This window comes from Vigna angularis, chromosome 3 (assembly GCF_016808095.1).
Source record: "Vigna angularis cultivar LongXiaoDou No.4 chromosome 3, ASM1680809v1, whole genome shotgun sequence".
NCBI classification, from domain to species: domain Eukaryota; kingdom Viridiplantae; phylum Streptophyta; class Magnoliopsida; order Fabales; family Fabaceae; genus Vigna; species Vigna angularis.
The window spans coordinates 31,787,752-31,807,781 of NC_068972.1; the positions used below are offsets into that span (position 1 = coordinate 31,787,752).

Consider the following 20,030-nt stretch of genomic DNA (forward strand, 5'->3'; position numbering starts at 1 on the left):
TCTATTTCCTGACTCAACCACTTAGCATTCATCAGTTTAATGTTAAGTTGCCTACTATAAGTATGAGTATCAATTATCTTCCTCAATTGTCAAATTTTGCGTGATGGCAAATACCCACAATAAGCTACCCATGGGAACTTACTTTGGCCACCCATGCATCTGACTCTCACCCTACGGTTATCATTTTTCACAAATTTTAGAGCCCTCCTAGCATGAACAACATATCTTCTAATGGCAACCTTAAAGTCATCCTTATCGCTAAATATGGTGCCCACTTGCCACTTGTAATTTGCCATGGACTTCTGTTTCGCATATTTTGAAAAGGGACCTACACATACTTTATCCTCACTGACATCCTCCCCACTTCCACTGTTTTCTGGAGTTAAAAGCACATCAGACTCCCAATCATCATCTAACAAACCCCTAGTTTTTTGTTGGGCTTCATTATCACTGTCTTCATCCACGTATTCATCACCACTCACTGTCCAATTCCACTTCTTCTTCACTCTCAACCTCAACTTCAACCTCACTGTCCACTTCCACTACTTCTTCACTCTCAACCTCAACTCCACCAACACTATGAACCTCAACTCCAAACTCACTGTCCACATCCATTGCTTGTTCATTATCAACCTCAACTCCACCCTCACTTATCCAATTTATTTTTCCAATTTTAATCTCACATAGCCACGCAGTCAGATAAACTAGACACGTCATAAAGTTTTCTCTAGAGTGACAACTGCACCGTTAGAAATTTGACGCCGTAACAAAAAATGATTAACTTGACTAGTTTTTTCAAAAGTTGGAATCGTTTTGAACTTTTTAAAGAAGGTAGGACAGTTCTGAACATTCTCCCTCTTTCAAGAGACCAAAAGAGGTATTAAGCCTAAATATTATTAAAGAAGAGTTCTATAAGCATGTTTGGATCGGGTTATTTACTGTTTATAGGACCCAGAAAAAAAAAAGAGGGTATGAGTTTACAGTTTTCCTATATATGAGAAGGAAGGGTGAGAAATCATATCATGATGTGTAAAATTACTCTCGTGCCCTCATTTTTTTTATGTTTCTCCCTTCATTTGTCTCTTCTGCATTTGAAAGAAAAAAAATAAGCACCTATGTTGTCCTCTTTTTTTATCCTTCTCCCTCCATTTTATGCCTTTGTATTTGAGAAAAAAAAAACCTATACAACATCTCAAAAGTAATAAAAATAATTATTATAATAAGAATAATAATAATAAATAATATTTATATTACATTTATTTTATAAATAAAATAATAATAATTTAATATTTTTAAATTTTTTTTTCAATATAACATATTTATTATATTGTTTTATTAATTCAAACAATCTCATTTCACTTTTTTTTTTCTTTCTCAAATTCACTATAATTCTACTTTGAAATCCAAATACTATTAAGGAAAGGTAGTCCGCCAAACCCCACCCTACCTGCCAAAACGTGACTGAGTTTTCATCTTGTTTTGTATGTAGGACCATCAATTTGAGGTTACATTAATAGAACACAAACTTTTATCTGCCGATATAAATATAAAAAAAACTATTCAACATAAGAACTCCAGAAAAGCACCCTTCTATCCGAATTTTGTCGTAAGAAAATTAATTATTAATAAATCAACTAGTATTTTCTTTTTCAATTTTTTAATGTATCATTATTTTCAACTATTTGTTACTTTATATATATATATATATATATATATTTTAATTATATATAGTACATATTTACGGTGATTTGAAAATTAAAAACTAAAATATCTTATAAATGTTTATTAAATAGTTTTTATTATATTGCTTACCTTTTCTAAAAAAGCCCTAAATCATTACTTAAAAGGAACCAGATAATTTCACGTTGAATAAAAGAATTAATGCAACAATCGTTTTTCGACGAAATACAGTGGTCCCAAACCATGAAGATGACATATTTTCCACGTTATCTTATCCCCCTTCACTTCCTTCTCCACTTCTCTGTATCACTCACTCGTTACTTTTTACTTCCATCCAAATGGCCCAAAACAGCTATAACGAGGCCCAAAGTCCAGAAACGTCCGAGCCCACCGAATCCCGCCCCGTCGGCGGAAATGAGTTTAGCTGGTGCAAGGCTGTTCCCATCGGCACCGGCGTCACCGTGCTCAGCCTCCTCCTCTCGAAACCACCCGAAATCACTATTCTCAAAAATGCCCTCCACAATCTCCAGAATTCCCATCCTATCCTCCGCTCCAAGCTCCACCTCGACCCCTCCACCAACACCTTCCACTTCCTCATCCCTGCCTCACCCAACGTCCAAGTCGAACACTTCGATCTCGCTTCAACGGCTAGCATCGTCCAGGCCCAGTCCAATGGTCGCGATGATCCCTTTCACACACTCCTCGAGGACCAGATGAACCTCGACACTTGGCGCGATTATGAGCCACGTGACCTCGACGTGCTCTACGCCTCCGTCTTTACCCTCTCCCACGACCGTTTCGCCGTGTTCCTCCGCCTCCACACCTCCGCGTGCGACCGCGCCGCAGCTGTGGCGCTGCTCATGGAGCTCCTGCGCCTCTTCTCCGACGACGGAACCGGCAATATTGGGGAGGAGAAGGTGAGTTCTGCAATCGAGGATCTGATACCCGAGGGGAAGTTGCACAAGCCTTTCTGGGCGCGTGGATTGGACGTGCTTGGATACTCGCTCAACGCTTTCAGGTTCGCGAATTTGAACTTCGTGGACGCCGCTTCGCCTCGAAGATCGAGGATAGTGAGGTTGCAACTGAATGTTGAAGAAACCAAGAACCTTCTAGCTGTGAGTTACCAACTCAACCTTCTTTCTTTGTTGTTCATTGCTTTCGTAGTGGTGTGAAATCCTAATCAGTGAATTTGTTAAACGAAAATATATTTTTTATTTGATGAAATGTATACAAATGTGTGCGTGTGTGTTTTTTTATGGGTTTTAAAGCATTTTTATACATTTTTAAATATATTTTTTAATTCATTAATCCGGAAGCACAACCATTTTTATTTGAGGTAAGTTATATAACTGAATAGTTAATTAGGTAAAATAAATCCTTTTAAAGATTTTTCTCATGCTAAATGATATTTCATTTTTCTTTTTTTTTCTTTCTATTGTAAAAATATCGCACTTACTTTTCGTATAAATTATTTTAAATTATATTAATTTCCTCAGTTCTTTAATAGTTTGAAGTGACCCTACAGATAAATTAATTATAAATGTTTAAAAAAGGAAATTGTATAGGTGAACGTTTTTAAAAATCGGTATAATTTACTCAGTTAATTATTACTTCTAATAGTATACATATAACTTTTTTTTTTTATGAATATAGAATTTATTTAAGTAGTCAAGACAATAATTGTACTTATTCAATTAGAAGTATAGTTAGTATAATATTTTTATTTTATTCTCTTGATTTTCTAATTAATTAACGTAATAAAAGTATTACTGTATATTTTTACTTAATTTTTAAATTTACAGCGGTTAATGTTCAATATAAAAGATATTGTTGTCTTTTTTCTTTGACTTATTTTTCACTATTATGATTGCCTAACAGCTATAGCTAGATATGTCAATGGGTTCGACCATTTAAGTATATTTGTATAAACTCTGGTCCTTGTGTTTTAACTTTTACAAACCACAACCGTCCTGTAAAACTTGCACGTTAAACGGTTCAGTATAACGGAAAAGATGTATAACATTTCTTTTACATAACAATTAGACGTAATGACGTGATTTACCCCAACGGTTGTATAGATTAGATATAAAACATAGAGCTAGGACCACCAAATAAGGGGGCAAAATAAAGTTCCAATCTCCAAAGCTTCCTTTCAATGTGAGTTAGGATTTGATCCCAACAACACTTCAATTAACTCTTAAAACATTACACCTTTAATCTAGTCTAGATCAAAGGTAGAAGATCAAAGTTAGAAGGATACCATAAACGGGCCAAACCCAATAATGAGGATAGGCTCAAGATAATGAGGATAGACTCAACCTAGGCCCGGTTGAGCCTGAAGGTTAAGATAGATTAACTCGAATTGAAAGTCAAGGTGAATCAATCCAAATTAAAGGTTGAGATGAGTCAGTCTAAGTTAAAGACCGAGACACAATATCCTAGACTAAAGCTCAAGATGAGTCGTCATGGTCTGAAGACTAAAACAACCTCGCCTAGGCTAAAGGCTGACACAAACCAACCTAAATTAAAGGTCATGATGGTAGTCCCCAATCAAAAGTCAAGATGAACCATCCTTAGATCCCCAATCAAAAGTCAAGATGAACCATCCCTAGATTGAAGGTTGAAATGGATTGTCTCCGCCTAAAGGTTGGGATAGGCCAACTCTCTCAAATTACCTATGTTTAAACTTTACCAAAAAAGGAAAATCTGTATCCACACGGGATGGAGTGGTTCGCATTGTGCAAATACCCAACTCTATACCTAACTTTCGTTCTCAAAATTGGTCATATTTATGTGTTGTTGTAATCCGAGTTATGGATAACAGGGGTGGTCCACAAACTTTTGTTCTAATACCAAATTCTGTTCCTAACTTTTGTTTTCGAAGTTGGTCATATTAATGTGTTGCTGTCACTTCGTATCTTTATAGTAGACTTTTAAAATTTTGGTCACATATGATGTATATGTATTATTACCCAAAATATGCTTGATTTTTAATGTTATTTATGAAGCCAAAGAGTCTTAGTTCCAATAAACTTTTTTGCAATATAGAACATAATCTATCAATTAAAAGATAACTTTTGAAATTGAAAACTAAATATTAGAGAACACTTAGGCTATATATACTTTAAAATCTGAAGTAATATGAAGTTAAATGTGAGCTATAACTAGGTCTATAAGTCCTATTTCAAAAATCCAAGAAAAAGCAAGGTAAAACAAATCTGTATGGCTTTCTTTACAAAAATTCAGCAAATCTATCCCAATTTCTCAAAATCGTAGTTGAATATAGTGAAAATTATGTATGAGATTAATCTCCCTTGTATTAAATATACACATAGGGTCCTCTGTTTATAATAGAAGAAATATGGGCTAAGCCTAAAATACAAATAAGAAATAATTACAAACTAACTAAAGATAAAAGATAAATATAAAATAAAGATAATGTATCTAACACTTCTCCTTAAGCTAGTGCATACAAATCGTATGTACCAAGCTTGTTACTAATATAATCCATAAAGATTTAGCGAAAATATCTGCATCTGCACTCGAGTGATACCAAATTACTAATGATTTGCAAGACGACAAAAAAGACGAAATATCAACCCAAAAGACTCCCCTGAGCAACAAATCTGGGAGGTTGCTCCATTTAAATCTCTTCTTACAAATCGCCGTTGAGGAATGCATTGTTGACATCCAGTGGATAAAGAAGGTCAAAAGAGACACCAGTAGAAGAAGTCATGGATGAATAGGAGAGAGAAACCTTAAAAATCTTAGATTTTTCAATCAAGACACCTGAAAAAGGAAACAAATCAACCTCGATACACTAAATAACTGCCTGAAAGGAGACAGGACGTGCGACAACTTACAGAAAAGAACGACCTTGATGCTCTAAATCGTTGCCTAAGAGGAGACGAGATGTGCTACCATGCACGATGAAAAAAAGAGAGCAGATTCACAATTTCAAAAGGTGTTAAGAGCGCGTAGGAGGTTCAAAGAAGGCGTCATTTACTATAAGGTGGTTATTTAGCCAAGACAATCAAAATCGTGTGATCGCCGGTCGAAACTGAAACATCAGTAGTGGTAACGATAAACAATGGCAGTAGACGATGGCATCACCGCCGGCAGCGGCAGGTGTATTGATAGAGCCAACATAAATTTTTTCCTCAAAAGAATCTTAGGTTTTGATACCATGTTGAATATAATGAGAATTATATATGAGATTAATCTTCCTTGTGTTGAATATGCACATAGGATCCTCTATTTATAATAGAAGAAATATGGGATAAGCCTAAAATAATAAAAAACTAACTAAAAATAAAAGATAAATATAAAATAAAGATAATATATCTAACAATAGTAAAAAATAACATAGAACTATAAATGCAAAAAACCATATGTCCATTTTGTAACATCCCAAAATATAGTATAATACTATATGAAAGAGTCATCATAATAAGGATACGATAAGACAGTTACTAACTATCATAGAAAGTAAAATCTTACCGTCATCCCAAAATAACTATAAAATTTAGACTTTATATACAAACATCCTACAACAAAACTATTTACAAACTACAACTATGAAGATAGCTACTCCGTAACATCACTTCCATCGAGAGCCTGCTCCAGGGACACCTCATCTCCTTCTGCTCACACCCATAGGATGATCATAGCAAAGAGAGAAAGTAAGGAAAACCATACAACACAATCACAGATAGAAGGGTAAGCTAGAAGAAAAAAAAAGTAATTATATATTAATACAATTAAGCTTTCAAGTAAGATAACACAACCATATTAAACCAAACTAACTTTATATTTAACCAACCCTTGACTTGACCATCCGGATTAGTATGAATATGTAGCTATGGTAGTTCGTGCACTTGTTGTGGTGAAACAACTAGTCCACCCCAAGCTACCACACAAGGTTAGTTCATTATCACTCACCTTAGGCCAAGGAAAAGCCCCTAGGCTAGGACCTCCCGCTATTCTCACGACATGCCTCACCTTTCTCTACTTGAGAATAGGTGACCATTAGAATGTCAGGATGAACCCCAAGACCGAGCTTCCCATATTCATACTTACAAACTTGACAATCACCACTGAGAAATTCCTCCTTGGAATTCTCTTCCACACCATTTGAAACCATAAACCTTACTTTCATACTCATATAAAATTCATACATAATCATACATTATCCACAAATAAATCAAGTTCATTACTTCAACCAATAAGGAACAAAGGAGAAAAAAATGCATGATAACCTGGAACAGTCGCTCAGCGCAACCACTCGCTGAGCAACCACAGACTTTATTCACACAGTGGCCCAGCTCGTTGTGCGAATCCACTGATAGTAACCCCAACCTCCAAACCGCTCGCTTAGCGACCCAACTCGCTGTGCGAATAAAATCACCAGTGGTACCAGACCCCAACCTCTTTCTTAGCACCCCAATTCGCTATGCAAAAGTCCAGACAGTGGTTCAGACCCTCCAAACACACGTTGAGCGCAACCATTCGCTGATCGAATAAAATTGTCAATGCTCCCAGACCTCAACCATTCGCTCAGTGTACCTTCTCGCTGTGTGAATCCTCAAACAGTGAGCCAACCTCCACGACCACTCATTGAGCGACTCCACTCGCTTAGCGAGTCTGCATAATCTACAACACAAAATCTGCAAAATTACGCAATCTATACCAAATTTACCAATTCCAACAATTTTGCCCAACTTCTAACCCTCTTAGATTGTGTTATACACCAAATTCTACTAAACTAAGTGTGCCTAAACTATCCTAGCATCATTCTAAAGTGTTCACTAACCATCTTGCACTCCAAAAACAACAACTTATAGACCCAAATCCCGTTCTACCACTTTTGGCACAGTTTTAAACAACTTAGGGGCTCTAGCAAGTCCCAAATAACTTACCTAAACCATTGCAACTGACCATTTGAGTACACAACCCCAGATTCCAAATTTCACTACTCCACTTCCTCAAAACTAACCCAAAACCAAATGTAAACTATGCCTACTCATCACCAAACCTTCTTATCACAAATTTCCAACATATAATACATTCCATCACAGTCCAAACATCATCCAATTTAGTTCATAAACACCATTCATCAATCCATACTCAAAATAGACAATTTACACATAAAACGTCTACCCTAAAACCTCAATTCAATTCAAATAACCCAATACTCATAAATTCATCACACATACAAACTTTAACCACAAATTAAAGTAAATCTAGCTTCCCTTACCTTAGAGAAATCTGGACAGCTCTATAAAACCCCGACAGTTGATTGCACCGCAAGGAAACTCTAGAAATATCTACAAATCACCGATTGGTGATAGAAAGCCAACCTTAGAACCTAAATTGAGCTAAGAATCAAGAAAGAGGAACTTTCTTCACATGCAAAGACAAAATCTCAGTATGATCACCGATTGAAGAAAACCTCGAAAAGAGGAATGAAACTCCGGTTGAAAAGGTAGCTCTCGACACCAGGATCGCCTAGACACTTCCTGATCGTCGAACAAATGACCCAAAGGTGAGAAATAGTAGAGAGAAGTGAGAGAAAGCAAAGAGAACAGTGTTTTAGAGAGATAGAAGTATTTTAGATAATGAACCGAGCTTTAGAAAGTTCTACTTATATTATAAGATTATTTTATAATAAAATACTTGGTCTCATTATTTTAATGCACCTATCTACTATAATACTCTATTTTCTAGGTTCTTACACATTTTAAAGTCCTACAAATGTAAAATCTAATGCAACAAGAATAAAATAAATTTATATCTATAAACATTGTTATGGCCAAGACAATAAGGAAATGTTAAATTTGCTGAAAATACAAAATTAAAACAAATATATTCATTGAACCTAATTTATTATTACTAGAACGAAATGAGTTAAAAAAAATGGAAATAAAGCATAAGGAAAGTGCTTTCTATGTACAATAAAGCTATAAATGTGTGCACAAAATATTATCAATGACCAATTTTGAAACTCACAAGTTGTGTAAGAACATTTTAGGTTAATAGTATTTTAGTCTCTCAACTTTGATGTGAAATTGGAATTCATCTTTATCCGAAACTTTGATAATTTTTTTTTCCTAAACTTTGAAAATGAATGGATATAGTTCTTTTAACCCAATTATGGTAATATTTTTTGTGTCAACGCATTTCCAGCAAATATTGAAGCGAAAACATGTCAAAGAGGATAAACAACTCAAATGCTAGCATGAAATGTGAATATGGCATCTACTCTAGAGTCTGTTCTCCTTTTTTGCTTATGGTCTAATTAATTTGATAAATTAAGTTAAGTGTGAATGACCATGCAGGGATGCAAGTCCAGAGGAATTAAACTTTGTGGGGCACTTGCAGCAGCCGGAATGATGGCATCATGGACCTCTAAAGGCCTTCCTAATTATCAAAGAGAAAAGTATGCTGTTGTAACACTTGTTGATTGCCGCTCACTTCTTGATCCTGTCCTTCCCAGCAACCATGCTGGTAAGCCATATTTTGTAGTAATTATTTGTTTCCTTAGTTATCCTGCTGCTACTACTTTGACATCATACCCAGCTGATTTATACATACATGCCTTCTTTTTATTTTTAAGCCTTTCATATTTGTAATAAATTGGAAAGATTATTGTTTCTTTTATTTGTCATAATATAAAGATTTTTAGTTCCTCTATGTACTACTAATTTTTAAGTGAAACTGCAAGACCTTATTAAATTCACATATATTTGAGTGGGCTACAAAGTGACAGCTGCAAAATAAGCAAATATCAAACCTTGTCAGTGTTCCATGTGTTTTGAATTCTTTTATGTTATTTTAGTTTTTAGAGAGTGGTAAAAGCATTCCTTGGATGGACAGGAAAGGAAGGCTGCTCCTTGTACTATTGAAATCAAACTTTTTCCTATCATTGTTGCAAGTAAGTTAATTAATTAGTCGTGTTCGGGATATAACATAAAACTATCCAAATGTCTCAGTCTAAGTTTTTGGGATAGTTGATTCATGACAGATTAGATAATTTCCTGATGCTTGTTCTTTTGAAATATGAAAGCTATGAAATTGGGTACCTCTAAGGCACTGGAGTTTTAATTTTTTTTTTAATTATTAATAATCCGAGCGTACAAAGGAATTTTATACATTTTTTAATTTCTTGGTATAATTTTAACATTCTGCTGCCAATGCTTCCCATTGTTTGATTCAGGATTTTATCATTCCGCCATCCTGAACACACATGACGTGGCTGAAGAAACCTTATGGGAGTTGGCAAAGAGAAGCTATACCTCCTTTGTAAATGCTATGAACTGCAACAAGCATTTTTCAGACATGTCTGACCTGAACTACCTCATGTGCAAGGCTATTGAGAACCCCGGTTTGACACCTTCATCGTCACTTAGAACTGCCTTGATCTCTGTGTTCGAAGATCCTATCTTTGTTGACTCGGGTGAAATGGATGGGGAGATTGGTTTGGAAGACTTTGTGGGCTGTGCTTCTGCTCATGGTGTTGGCCCATCCTTAGCCTTATTTGATACCATACGGAATGGAAAGTTGGATTGTGCTTGTATATATCCATGGCCCCTGCATTCAATAGAGCAGATTGAGGGACTAGTCGATCATATGAAGAGAATACTTGTGGAAGGTTGTAGCAGTGAAAATCAACAAACTGAACCATAAGCCAATTCTGAGGCTGAGCAAGTATGTATAATGTCATGGTCAAACTCATAAACTTCGATTCCCCTTCTATTTCAGTTTGATTCTCCTTTTACGAGGCCGGGTTTTCAAAATGAAGGGAGAAATATATATTACAATTCTCAGTGAAGGATTAAAGACATATGCAAGCGTTGCCATTGCATTGTTAAATAGCCTTTGAAATCCAAGATTTCTTTGTTTTTAAAGGTTATTGATTTATTTCATTCTCAATTCGACAATCTTAAGACCAAAATAGGTTAGAATGATAAAGTTCTTTGGTGTAGAAGGTGTTTACATGGAGGAAGAAGCCATGAGTTGGAGAGGAGAAGTACTCTGGTTTCCAATAGCTTTTAAGAGAAGCCAAGTTTTTACAAACCAAGGTTTCTTTTAGAGGAAATTTAAGGGAGAATTTTCTCCTTTGGAAGCAGAAATGTGTTTTCTGGAAAGGCTATTTTGGAAGTGTCAAATTGTTCATTTCAAAATTAAATTTGACATTTCTGAAATGTTCTTATTGAAAAATACATTTTTGTTATCGGATCTGAAACACACAAGACCTACTTTGAAAAATCTTTTTCAAAATTTAAAAAATAATGGTTTTTTATTTTCTCTATTGATTTATGGTAGAAAATAATATGGAACCGAGATATCTGATAAGGTTGAGCTGTGCTCGAGTGACGATGATATTGATATGGACATGAACTGGAAGATGAATGTAGTTCACAATATTGTAGTATTGCGTTTATAACAGAAATTATTATTTAGACATTAGTAATTGTGAATTTGCATTTGTTAATTAAATAAAAAGATGTGATATGTTTCTATACTTATTTGATAATAGGACCTCTTGCATTGACATGAAAGATGGCATATAATTTTGACTTTGTGATTGTCAAACTAAGGTCGGACAAAAAAATTCAGCAACGAAGGAAGATGTGTGTATTATTTGGTTGAGATTAGATAGACTATAAAAAAAACTTAAAAATTAGTAACAGTGAAAGTACGAAATGTTGTATTAATTCAAATATGTTTTTTTACTTTTAAAAATGTTTTAGTTTAGATTCGTGTAGACTCTGTAAATAAAAGCCATTTATTTTTTTCATATTGTGAGTGTAAACAATATTTCTTATCATATTTCTTCTCTTTGAGTACGCGTGTATCCTCTGTTTTGCCTTCCCTTTGTTTTTTTTTTTTCAAACCAATAGCGGTATCTAGAGCAAGGTTGATTCTGGGTTTGTGTAGTGAGAAATGGCAAATGGAGGTCAAAATTTTCTCGGTAATCTACTAGTTCTTGATGGGAAAAATTATATCCATTGGGTTATAAAGATGGAAATTATTCTTGGATATCAAGAGTTGCTAGAGGTTCTGAAACATGGTGTCCAAGAAAAGGATGAAGCCGCAAATAAAAAAAAAGATTGCAAAGCTCATTGTCTTCTCCATCAGTGCGTGGATACGGTGAACTTTGAGAAGATTTCCAAAGCAAAAATAACAAAAGAGGCCTGAGATATATTACAGAAGGCACATGGAGGTGCGGAGAAAACCAAGAAAGTGAGATTGCAGTCCCTTAGAAGGCAATATGAGTTACTGTCTATGTATGATTATGAAACAATGGGAGAATACCTAAATCGATTGCAGTTATTGGTAAACTCAATGAGAGCATGTGAGGAGACTGTGACTGACACTAGTGCAAAAACAACGTATAACGTCACGCGTTTAACGTCGAACCACTAAATAGCCAACGTTAAAAATGACCGGTGGCATTTTTGTAAATATATGCAATTATTAAACGTCGTTTATAATTGTAATTCGTCGTAAAAGGATATAAAACATTGAATGTCGTAGCGTTAGACGTTAAAATGTTAGTGAATTCAATAAAAATTTGAGCGGGAGATTGAAAATGAATGGATATAGTTCATAGCGCGCGAGACCCTCTTCTCTTCTCAAACTTTTCTCGAACGAAGTTTGATGACCATCACAGGTAATCTTTCTTTCATTTGATACAAATGCATGTTAATTAACTACTTTATGTATGATTTTCGTTTGTTTTAACCGATTATTTTCGTGTTCTTGTCCTTTATAGATGCATTCTGCTTTCTCTCTCACGGGTGACGACACTTTATTCCGATGAACCCACCTTTTGAAGGTTAGTTTTTGTTTTCGTTTTGAAGAATTTATTTGTTGAACTTGTTTGTTGATTTTTTTTTTAACTTGTTTATGGTTGTTGTTTGGTTGAATTGTTTGTCGTTGTTGTTTGGTTGAACTTTGTTGTTGTTTGATTGAACTTGTTTGTTGTTGGTTATTGTTGTTTGTTGATCAAAGTTCATGCTTTATAAAATACCAAAAACTTGAAATTTGTTGTTTTTATGCTTTTCAGATCTCGTAGAGTTGTTAAAAAGGATCACAATTAATTAAAAAAAATAAAATAAAATTGATTAACATCGAATATTGACAAAATTCGACGTTAAGTTAACATCGTATATTGACAAAATTCGACGTTAATTTAATGTCGAATTTTTTAAAATTCGACGTCAATTTAACGTCTCCTGATATGACGTCGTTCGCGAATTCGCCGTTAAAAATCCAAAATATTCGACGTTGTACGCGATTTTTGTACTAGTGTGATCAAAACATGATTGAGAAAATACTGCGTATGTTGTCTCCAAAGTTCGACTACATCGTGGTGGCAATAGAGAAGTCTAAAGATGTATAGAAGATTACAGTGGAAGAGCTACAAGGCTCTTTGGAGGCACATGAATTGAAGTTGTTATCGCGAAATGTCGAGAAGGTTGGAGAGGAACAAGCCTTGTAGGCGTAGTTGACAAAGAAAGGGGTTTTGTTTTTCGGGGAAAGTGGAAAAAGAACAAAGGTGGAAGATTCAATAAAGATCCGAAGCAAGATCATAATGAAAGGGATCAATTAAAATCCATAAAGTCTAGTAGAGGGAGTTTTAGCAAAGGAAGAGGAGGAAAGAAGAATCAAGACATAAAGCATATACAGTGTTATAATTGTGGAAAATGGGGACACTATGCAACTGATTGTTGGTGGAAAGGGCAAGCCGAAAAGGGAAACTGAGATTGAAGCTCATGTGGCTAAAGATGAATCAGATGAAGAGCCTGTAGTGTTGATGGTCACAACTAATGAAGAGGGGTTCGTTGATGAAAATTGGTTTCTTGATATTGGATGTTCCAACCATATGGCGGGACACAAGAATTGGATATCAAATCTTGATACTAGCAAGACTAGCAAGATCAGGCTTGAAGATGACAACACAATGGAGGCTGCTGGAGTTGGTAATATTTAAATCAAGAAACAAGGTGAGGAGGTTGCTGTAATTGAAAATGTGATGTGTGTTGAGTGTTGGTTAGTTAGTAGAAAAAGGTTTTTCAGTAACCATGAGAGAAGATATGTTGAGAGTATATGACTCAAAGAAAAGACTAGTGTTGAAATCACCATTGTCATGAAACAAAACTTTCCAAACAAGATTGCATCCAATGGAGAATCAATGTCTTTCTGCAACGGTTGTAGATAAGATCAGTTGGCTATGACACAAGAGGTTTGGTCACTTGAACTTTTACAGTCTGAAAATGTTAGTTGCCAATAGAATGGTAATTGGGCTACTTGAAATAATTGTTCCTGTGAAGAGTGTTTGCGAGGCAAACAACCCCAAAATGCTTTCAAATCACATATGCACATGAGAGCAAAGGAAGTGCTACATGTTGTGTATTCTGATGTGTATGGACCTTTGGAGGAGTTGTCTTTGGGGAACAATAGATACTTTGTGGTCTTTGTAGATGAGTATAGTCACATGATATGACTGTATTTGATAAAAGTTAAAAGTGATGTGTTTTCTGTCTTTAAAAATTCTAAGTTGTTGGTTGAAAAGCAAAATGGGAAGGCACTTAAAATACTCAAAACAAATATGGAGGAGGAGAATATGTTTCAAGAGAGTTCAAGTATTATTGCACTGAGAATGGAATTCAGCATGAAATAACAACACCATATATTGCACAACATAATGGTTTTGCTAAAAGAAGAAATAGGACCATACTTGACATGACAAGGAGTATGCTAAAATATAAAGATTTATCACATTCCTTCTAGGGAAAAGCAATGTCCACAACAGTGTATGTGCTGAATAAGTGTCCAACCAAGAAGCTGAAAGACAAAGTTCTAGAAGAGGTATGGTCCGAAAGGAAGCTAGTGGTGAATCATTTGAAGATTTTTGGTTCAGTTTGCTACAAACATGTGCCAAGTGTAAAGAGGAGTAAACTGCAAGACAAAAGTGAGGCCATGATATTTGTAGGATATCATTCCACTAGAGGCTACAAATTATACAATCCTATAACAAAGGAAATATGTGTATGCAGGGAAGTTGTGTTGAAACATGGAACTGGTCAGATAAAGTAAATGATCCAAAACAGAATGCTTCAATTTTTGAAGAGGAGGAAGAGAGACTAGGTGATGAATCTAATAGGAATAAACAAGTTGATGATGAGGTGCAACCTACACAGCCACAACCACAAAGATCATTAAGACAAAAAACTATGCCAAGATCACTAGTGGATTTTGAGATTTTTTTCAGATAGTGTAGTAACTAATGAAGGAGATTTGATGCATTTTGCATTGCTAGTAGAGGCTAAACCCATCAATCATAAAGAGGCATTGATGCATGATTTGTGGAAGAATGTCATGGTAGAAGAATGAGAGTTATTGAGAAGAGTCAGACTTGGGTACTGACTGAGTTACCTTTGAATAAAACACTCATTGACGTTAAATGGGTGTTCAAGCTAAAACGCAATCCTAATGGGATTATATCCAAGAGAAAAGCTAGGTTGGTTGTTAGATTTTTCTTACAGAAACAAGGACTGAACTATACAGAAGTGTTTGCTCCTATGGCAAGGATTGAAACCATAAGACTGGTTGTGGCATTGACTAATGGAAGAAGGTGGCCTTTATTCCAATTAGATGTAAAATCTGCCTTTTTGAATGGGCTGCTTGAAGAAGAGGTTTATGTCACCCAACCTTTTGTGTTTGAGGTTACAGGGTGTGAAAGCAAGGTGTATAGGTTGAGGAAAGCTTTATATGGCCTAAAGCAGACACCAAGAGCTTGGAATAAGGTGATGGATTTGTTTATGTTAAGCATAAATTTCTGAAATGTCCAGTGGAACATGGTGTGTATGTAAGGTTCCAAGGTGATGCAAATTTACTCCTAATGTGCATTTATGTGGATGACTTATTGATCACAAGGAGTAATCTTTCAAAAATTCAGAAATTTAAAGGATTGTTGATGGCTGAATTTGAAATGACTGATATGGGTAAGTTGAGGTATTTTATTGAGCTTGAATTCGTTGAATCCAACAGTGGAATTATTCTCCACCAAAGAAAATATGCAGTAGAGATCTTGAAGAAATTTAATATGGAGACTTGTAATGCAACAACAACCCCAACAGAGGCAAAGGTTACTGCTTCAGAAAATGATGAAGATGAAGTTGACAACACTCTGTATAAACAAATGGTGGGTTCACTCAGGTATCTATGTAATAGCAGGCCTAATATTTGCTTTGCAGTTGGGATTCTTAGCAGATTCATGCATTAGCCATTTAAATTGCATTTGTTAGTTGCAAAGAGGGTTCTAAGATATATAAAAGGAACATTAGAGCTTGGAGTTTTGTTTCCTAAAAACTTTAAGATGTAGGATGTCTTAAAGGGTTGGTCTGATTTTGATTGGTGTGGGGATAACAGGGACAGGAGAAACACTACTGGTTTTTTATTCAAGTTTATGGGTGCACTGATCTCTTAGTGTAGTAAAAAGCAACAAGTGGTGGCTTTGTCCACCTATGAGGCAGAATATATTGTTGGATCTTCTACTGCATGTCAAGTTGTGTGGCTTGCCTCTATTTTGACAACAATAAAGGTGGAATTTAGTAGACCCATCCAGTTGTTTGTGGATAACAAATCAGCAATCAATTTGGCTAATAATCCAGTGTCACATGGAAGGAGGAAACACATAGAAAATAGATTTCATTTTTTGAGGGAACAAGTTAACAATGGAAGGTTAAAACTAATCTACTGCCCCATTCAAATGTTTTTATTAGACCTTTGAAGAAGGAAAACTTTGGTAGCCTAAGATCTGATTTAGGCTTACTTAATTTTAGTACTTGAATTAAGGGGAAATGTTATATTAATTCAAGTATGTTTTTCTACTTTTAAAAATGTTCTGGTTTAGACTCTTGTAGACTCTATAAATAAGAGTCATTTATTCTTTTCATACTCTAAGTGTAAATAATATTTCTTACAAGATTTTCTCTCCTTGAGTGCATGTGTATCCTCTGTTTTGCCTCTCCTTTGTTTTCTTTTTTTCTAACCAACACAAAATGGGACCGTTAAGGATGGCAACGGGTCTGCTCGGGTAGGGATAGTGTGATACCAAAACCCGACCCGCATGTAAAAAATTGTACTCGTACCCGCCCCACTACTCGTCGGATACTCGTATAAAAAAAATCCCGCGAATTTTTTTCAACCCGCAGATACTCATTGGATACCCGTTTCAACCCGCAATTTAAAAAAAAAATATTTTATGATTTTTTTAAAATATTTAAATTAAATTGAAAAAAAAAACATATAATTTTCTCAAATAAAATTGGGTTAATGTATTTTTTCTTCAAAATGAGCAAGGTCCAAACTTTTTTTTTAGGTTTTCTTCCATAACCTTCAAGATGGGCCAAGCTCAAACCCTTATTTAGGGTTTCTTCCTCATAGCAGTGGTGCTTTTCCTCTTTTCCTCCCCCTATCTAGTGCGGCGGTACAGGGGAAGTCCCTTGCAACCAACTACTTATTCCCCATGAAACGAGCTTGAACAATATACCTCACACAGCAGGCTGCCAAATCTTTTTCCCTCTAAAAGACGAAACAAAAACGGAAAGAGGAAGGAAGCTTCACGAATCCGCGAGGGCGGCCGTCGGGATCCAAGAACAAGCCGAAGCCGCCGGTGATCATCACCAGGGAGAGCGCCAACACGCTCTGCACGCACATCCTCGAGGTAGGCATCGGTTGTGACGTGTTCAACAGCGTCGCCAGTTACACGCGGCGGCGACAACACGGGATATGTATTTTGAGCGGAAGCGACACCGTTACGAATGTGAACCTGCGACAGGTGGTGGGTGGGAGTGTGGTGGGAGAGTTGACCACGGCGGGACTGGTGATATGATCGCAGCGTCGTTCACCAAAGTGGCTTATAAACGATTACCGTTAGAAGAAGAAGAGAAACATGTTCAAATATCTGGTGGATGGTTGAGTGTGTGACCCTTCGAAATTGAAATTTAAAGTATAAAGGATAAAAAGTGTAATTTCATTTTCATACGGGTAGCTAGCGGGTACCTGCGAGTACGGATAGTATGATATCCGAACCCGACCCGTTAACAAGCGGGTATTAAAATACCCTCTACCTGTTACCTGTAGGTACCATTTATTCATGGGTACTAAATATCCGTAGCGCATTTTATCCGCGGGTACGAGTTTTTGTGACATCCCTAGGGACCATTCTTTTAGGTTGTAAGGAAAACCATTGTGGTAAAGGATGAATGTTAAAATTATTTTATTGATCTCATCACCAGAATTTGGTAGATACATTGGTAGGTCATCCATGTTTGTAGGTTAACAAGGAAAAGTTCATGCTTGTTGATTTCAACAAAGCCTAAAAATATTTTGCTTACAATAAAGGAGCATAATGAGAAGAATGTAACCATCATAAAGGAAGTTTGTAATTATAGGTATGCATATCACATATCAGATTAAGGTCATAAAACTGAAATGCAACAATTGATAATGTTACTTTAGCAAGATATGGATATTCATTGGTGTAGATTTGATGAGGGTACAAGTGTGGTTATAGACATATTTTGGACACACTCGATTCAGTAAAAATATTGAGTTTCTTTAATATTATATTCATGACGGATAACACATACAAAATTAATAGGTATATGATGCCCTTACTTGAGATTGTTGATGTTACATCAATTGGGATGACTTTCTATATGACATTTGTTTTGTTGTCAATTTAATGTGAAAATAAGTTTGTATAGATCCTTGAAAGACTAAAAGAGTTGTTTTTAAAAGTTAATTCATACCTTAGAGTGTTAATTAGTAACAGGGACATTACTCTGTTGAATGCAGTAAAAGTTGTTTTTCCTTAAGCTTGTAATGCGCTATGCGGATTTCATATTGACAAAAAATTTGAAAGAAAAATATAAAATGTTAATGCATCCAAGAGATACATACGATCAAGTGATGAAAGCTTGAGGAAGTCTTGTGGATTGTGATGATATATAAGGATTTGAACATTGTGTTCATGCATTTTAAGTTGTTTATTCTTTATGGTCTATGTTTGTTGAATATGTAAGTGACGTCTGGTTAATTCCCCAAAAGGAAAAATTTGTTAAGGCATAAACAGATAAAATAATGCACCTAGGTAACACAACAAATAATGTATCACCTACTAAACCATTTATTTTTTTCAGACGCTATGAACAAATTATGTTCATTCATTATTGTTTTCCTTTGTAAGGTTAAATATGCACATTGGAGTCTAAAGAGGATGCTTCAATCTTTGATGGGAGACTTGTATTTTTTTTTTGGGATTCCATTAAGAAGATGATTACCTTGCAACACAATTGAATAAAAGCTTATCTTTAGCATAGTATCCATGTCGTAGGCCATGTCTTTAATGTATAGGATTTTGTGTCAAAGTTTGCTTTACAACATATTGTTAAAAAGCATGATCGAGATAAATATGTTGGGTTAGACAAAACACATTATTGTTTGTACCCTTATATGTACTCATGGTCTATCACGTGCTTGTGAGTTAACTTCATATGAGATTGCTAGCATATCACTATAGTCACTACATGTGATATGGACACACTTAAGCTTTGAAGATATTTCATTTGATCAACGTTCCACAAAATTGTCTATACATCAAGAGTTTAATGTGATCCTGAATCTCTTTAAAAAGGTTGACATTGTTGGTAAGGTTAGCATTAAGAATAAGCTTCATGAAATTTCATTTCTAAGTATGACTTCTTTGGGTGCACCTATTGATAAGGTTAAAACAAAGGGTGCATAAAAGGGGCAACTCATTGAATTTAAAAGATCAACTAAGCATAATCCATTTTATTTTGAGCTTGTTGATGCTTTAAAATCGCAGCATGATAGTTCTTCCACAAAGAAATCTAACAAAGAACTTATGGAAGACATTACTTTAACAACAAGCATAATTCATTTTCTTGAACAATTTCATGTAGCATTCATCCATACATGGTAAATGTTGTTGATGAAAGGGTCGATGGTTATTATGGTAATTGTGTTGTTACTGCGATGTTGGGTTTATGAGAGGAGTCATGGGATGTTGAATGCATGAATTTGATGAAAAAACTTAGTCAATGACAATATGAATATGTTGATATATTTGGAGGTGATGAACAATATGAATAACTCAAAAATTCACTCCTTATTGATCACATGAAAATGGTATGAATACATTTATGTCTTTCACCAACTTAATTTCATATGTAAATGACTTTTGCAAATATTATGATTGAGTTTGCTATATTTATTTTTAGATAAGTATTGATAAGTGAATGAGCATACCAAAT

General features: G+C 35.2%; 1 protein-coding gene across 1 annotated transcript; it reads left to right on the plus strand.

Annotated features, from left to right (window-relative positions):
* Positions 1-1,995: 1,995 nt before the first annotated feature.
* LOC108319812 (uncharacterized) lies at positions 1,996-10,611 on the plus strand. The gene is made up of 3 exons (XM_017551099.2): positions 1,996-2,795; positions 9,018-9,186; positions 9,896-10,611. Exons 1-3 carry the CDS (start codon positions 2,019-2,021, stop codon positions 10,363-10,365), a joined length of 1,416 nt encoding a protein of 471 aa, XP_017406588.1. The 5' UTR covers positions 1,996-2,018; the 3' UTR covers positions 10,366-10,611.
* The last annotated feature ends 9,419 nt before the right edge of the window (positions 10,612-20,030 follow it).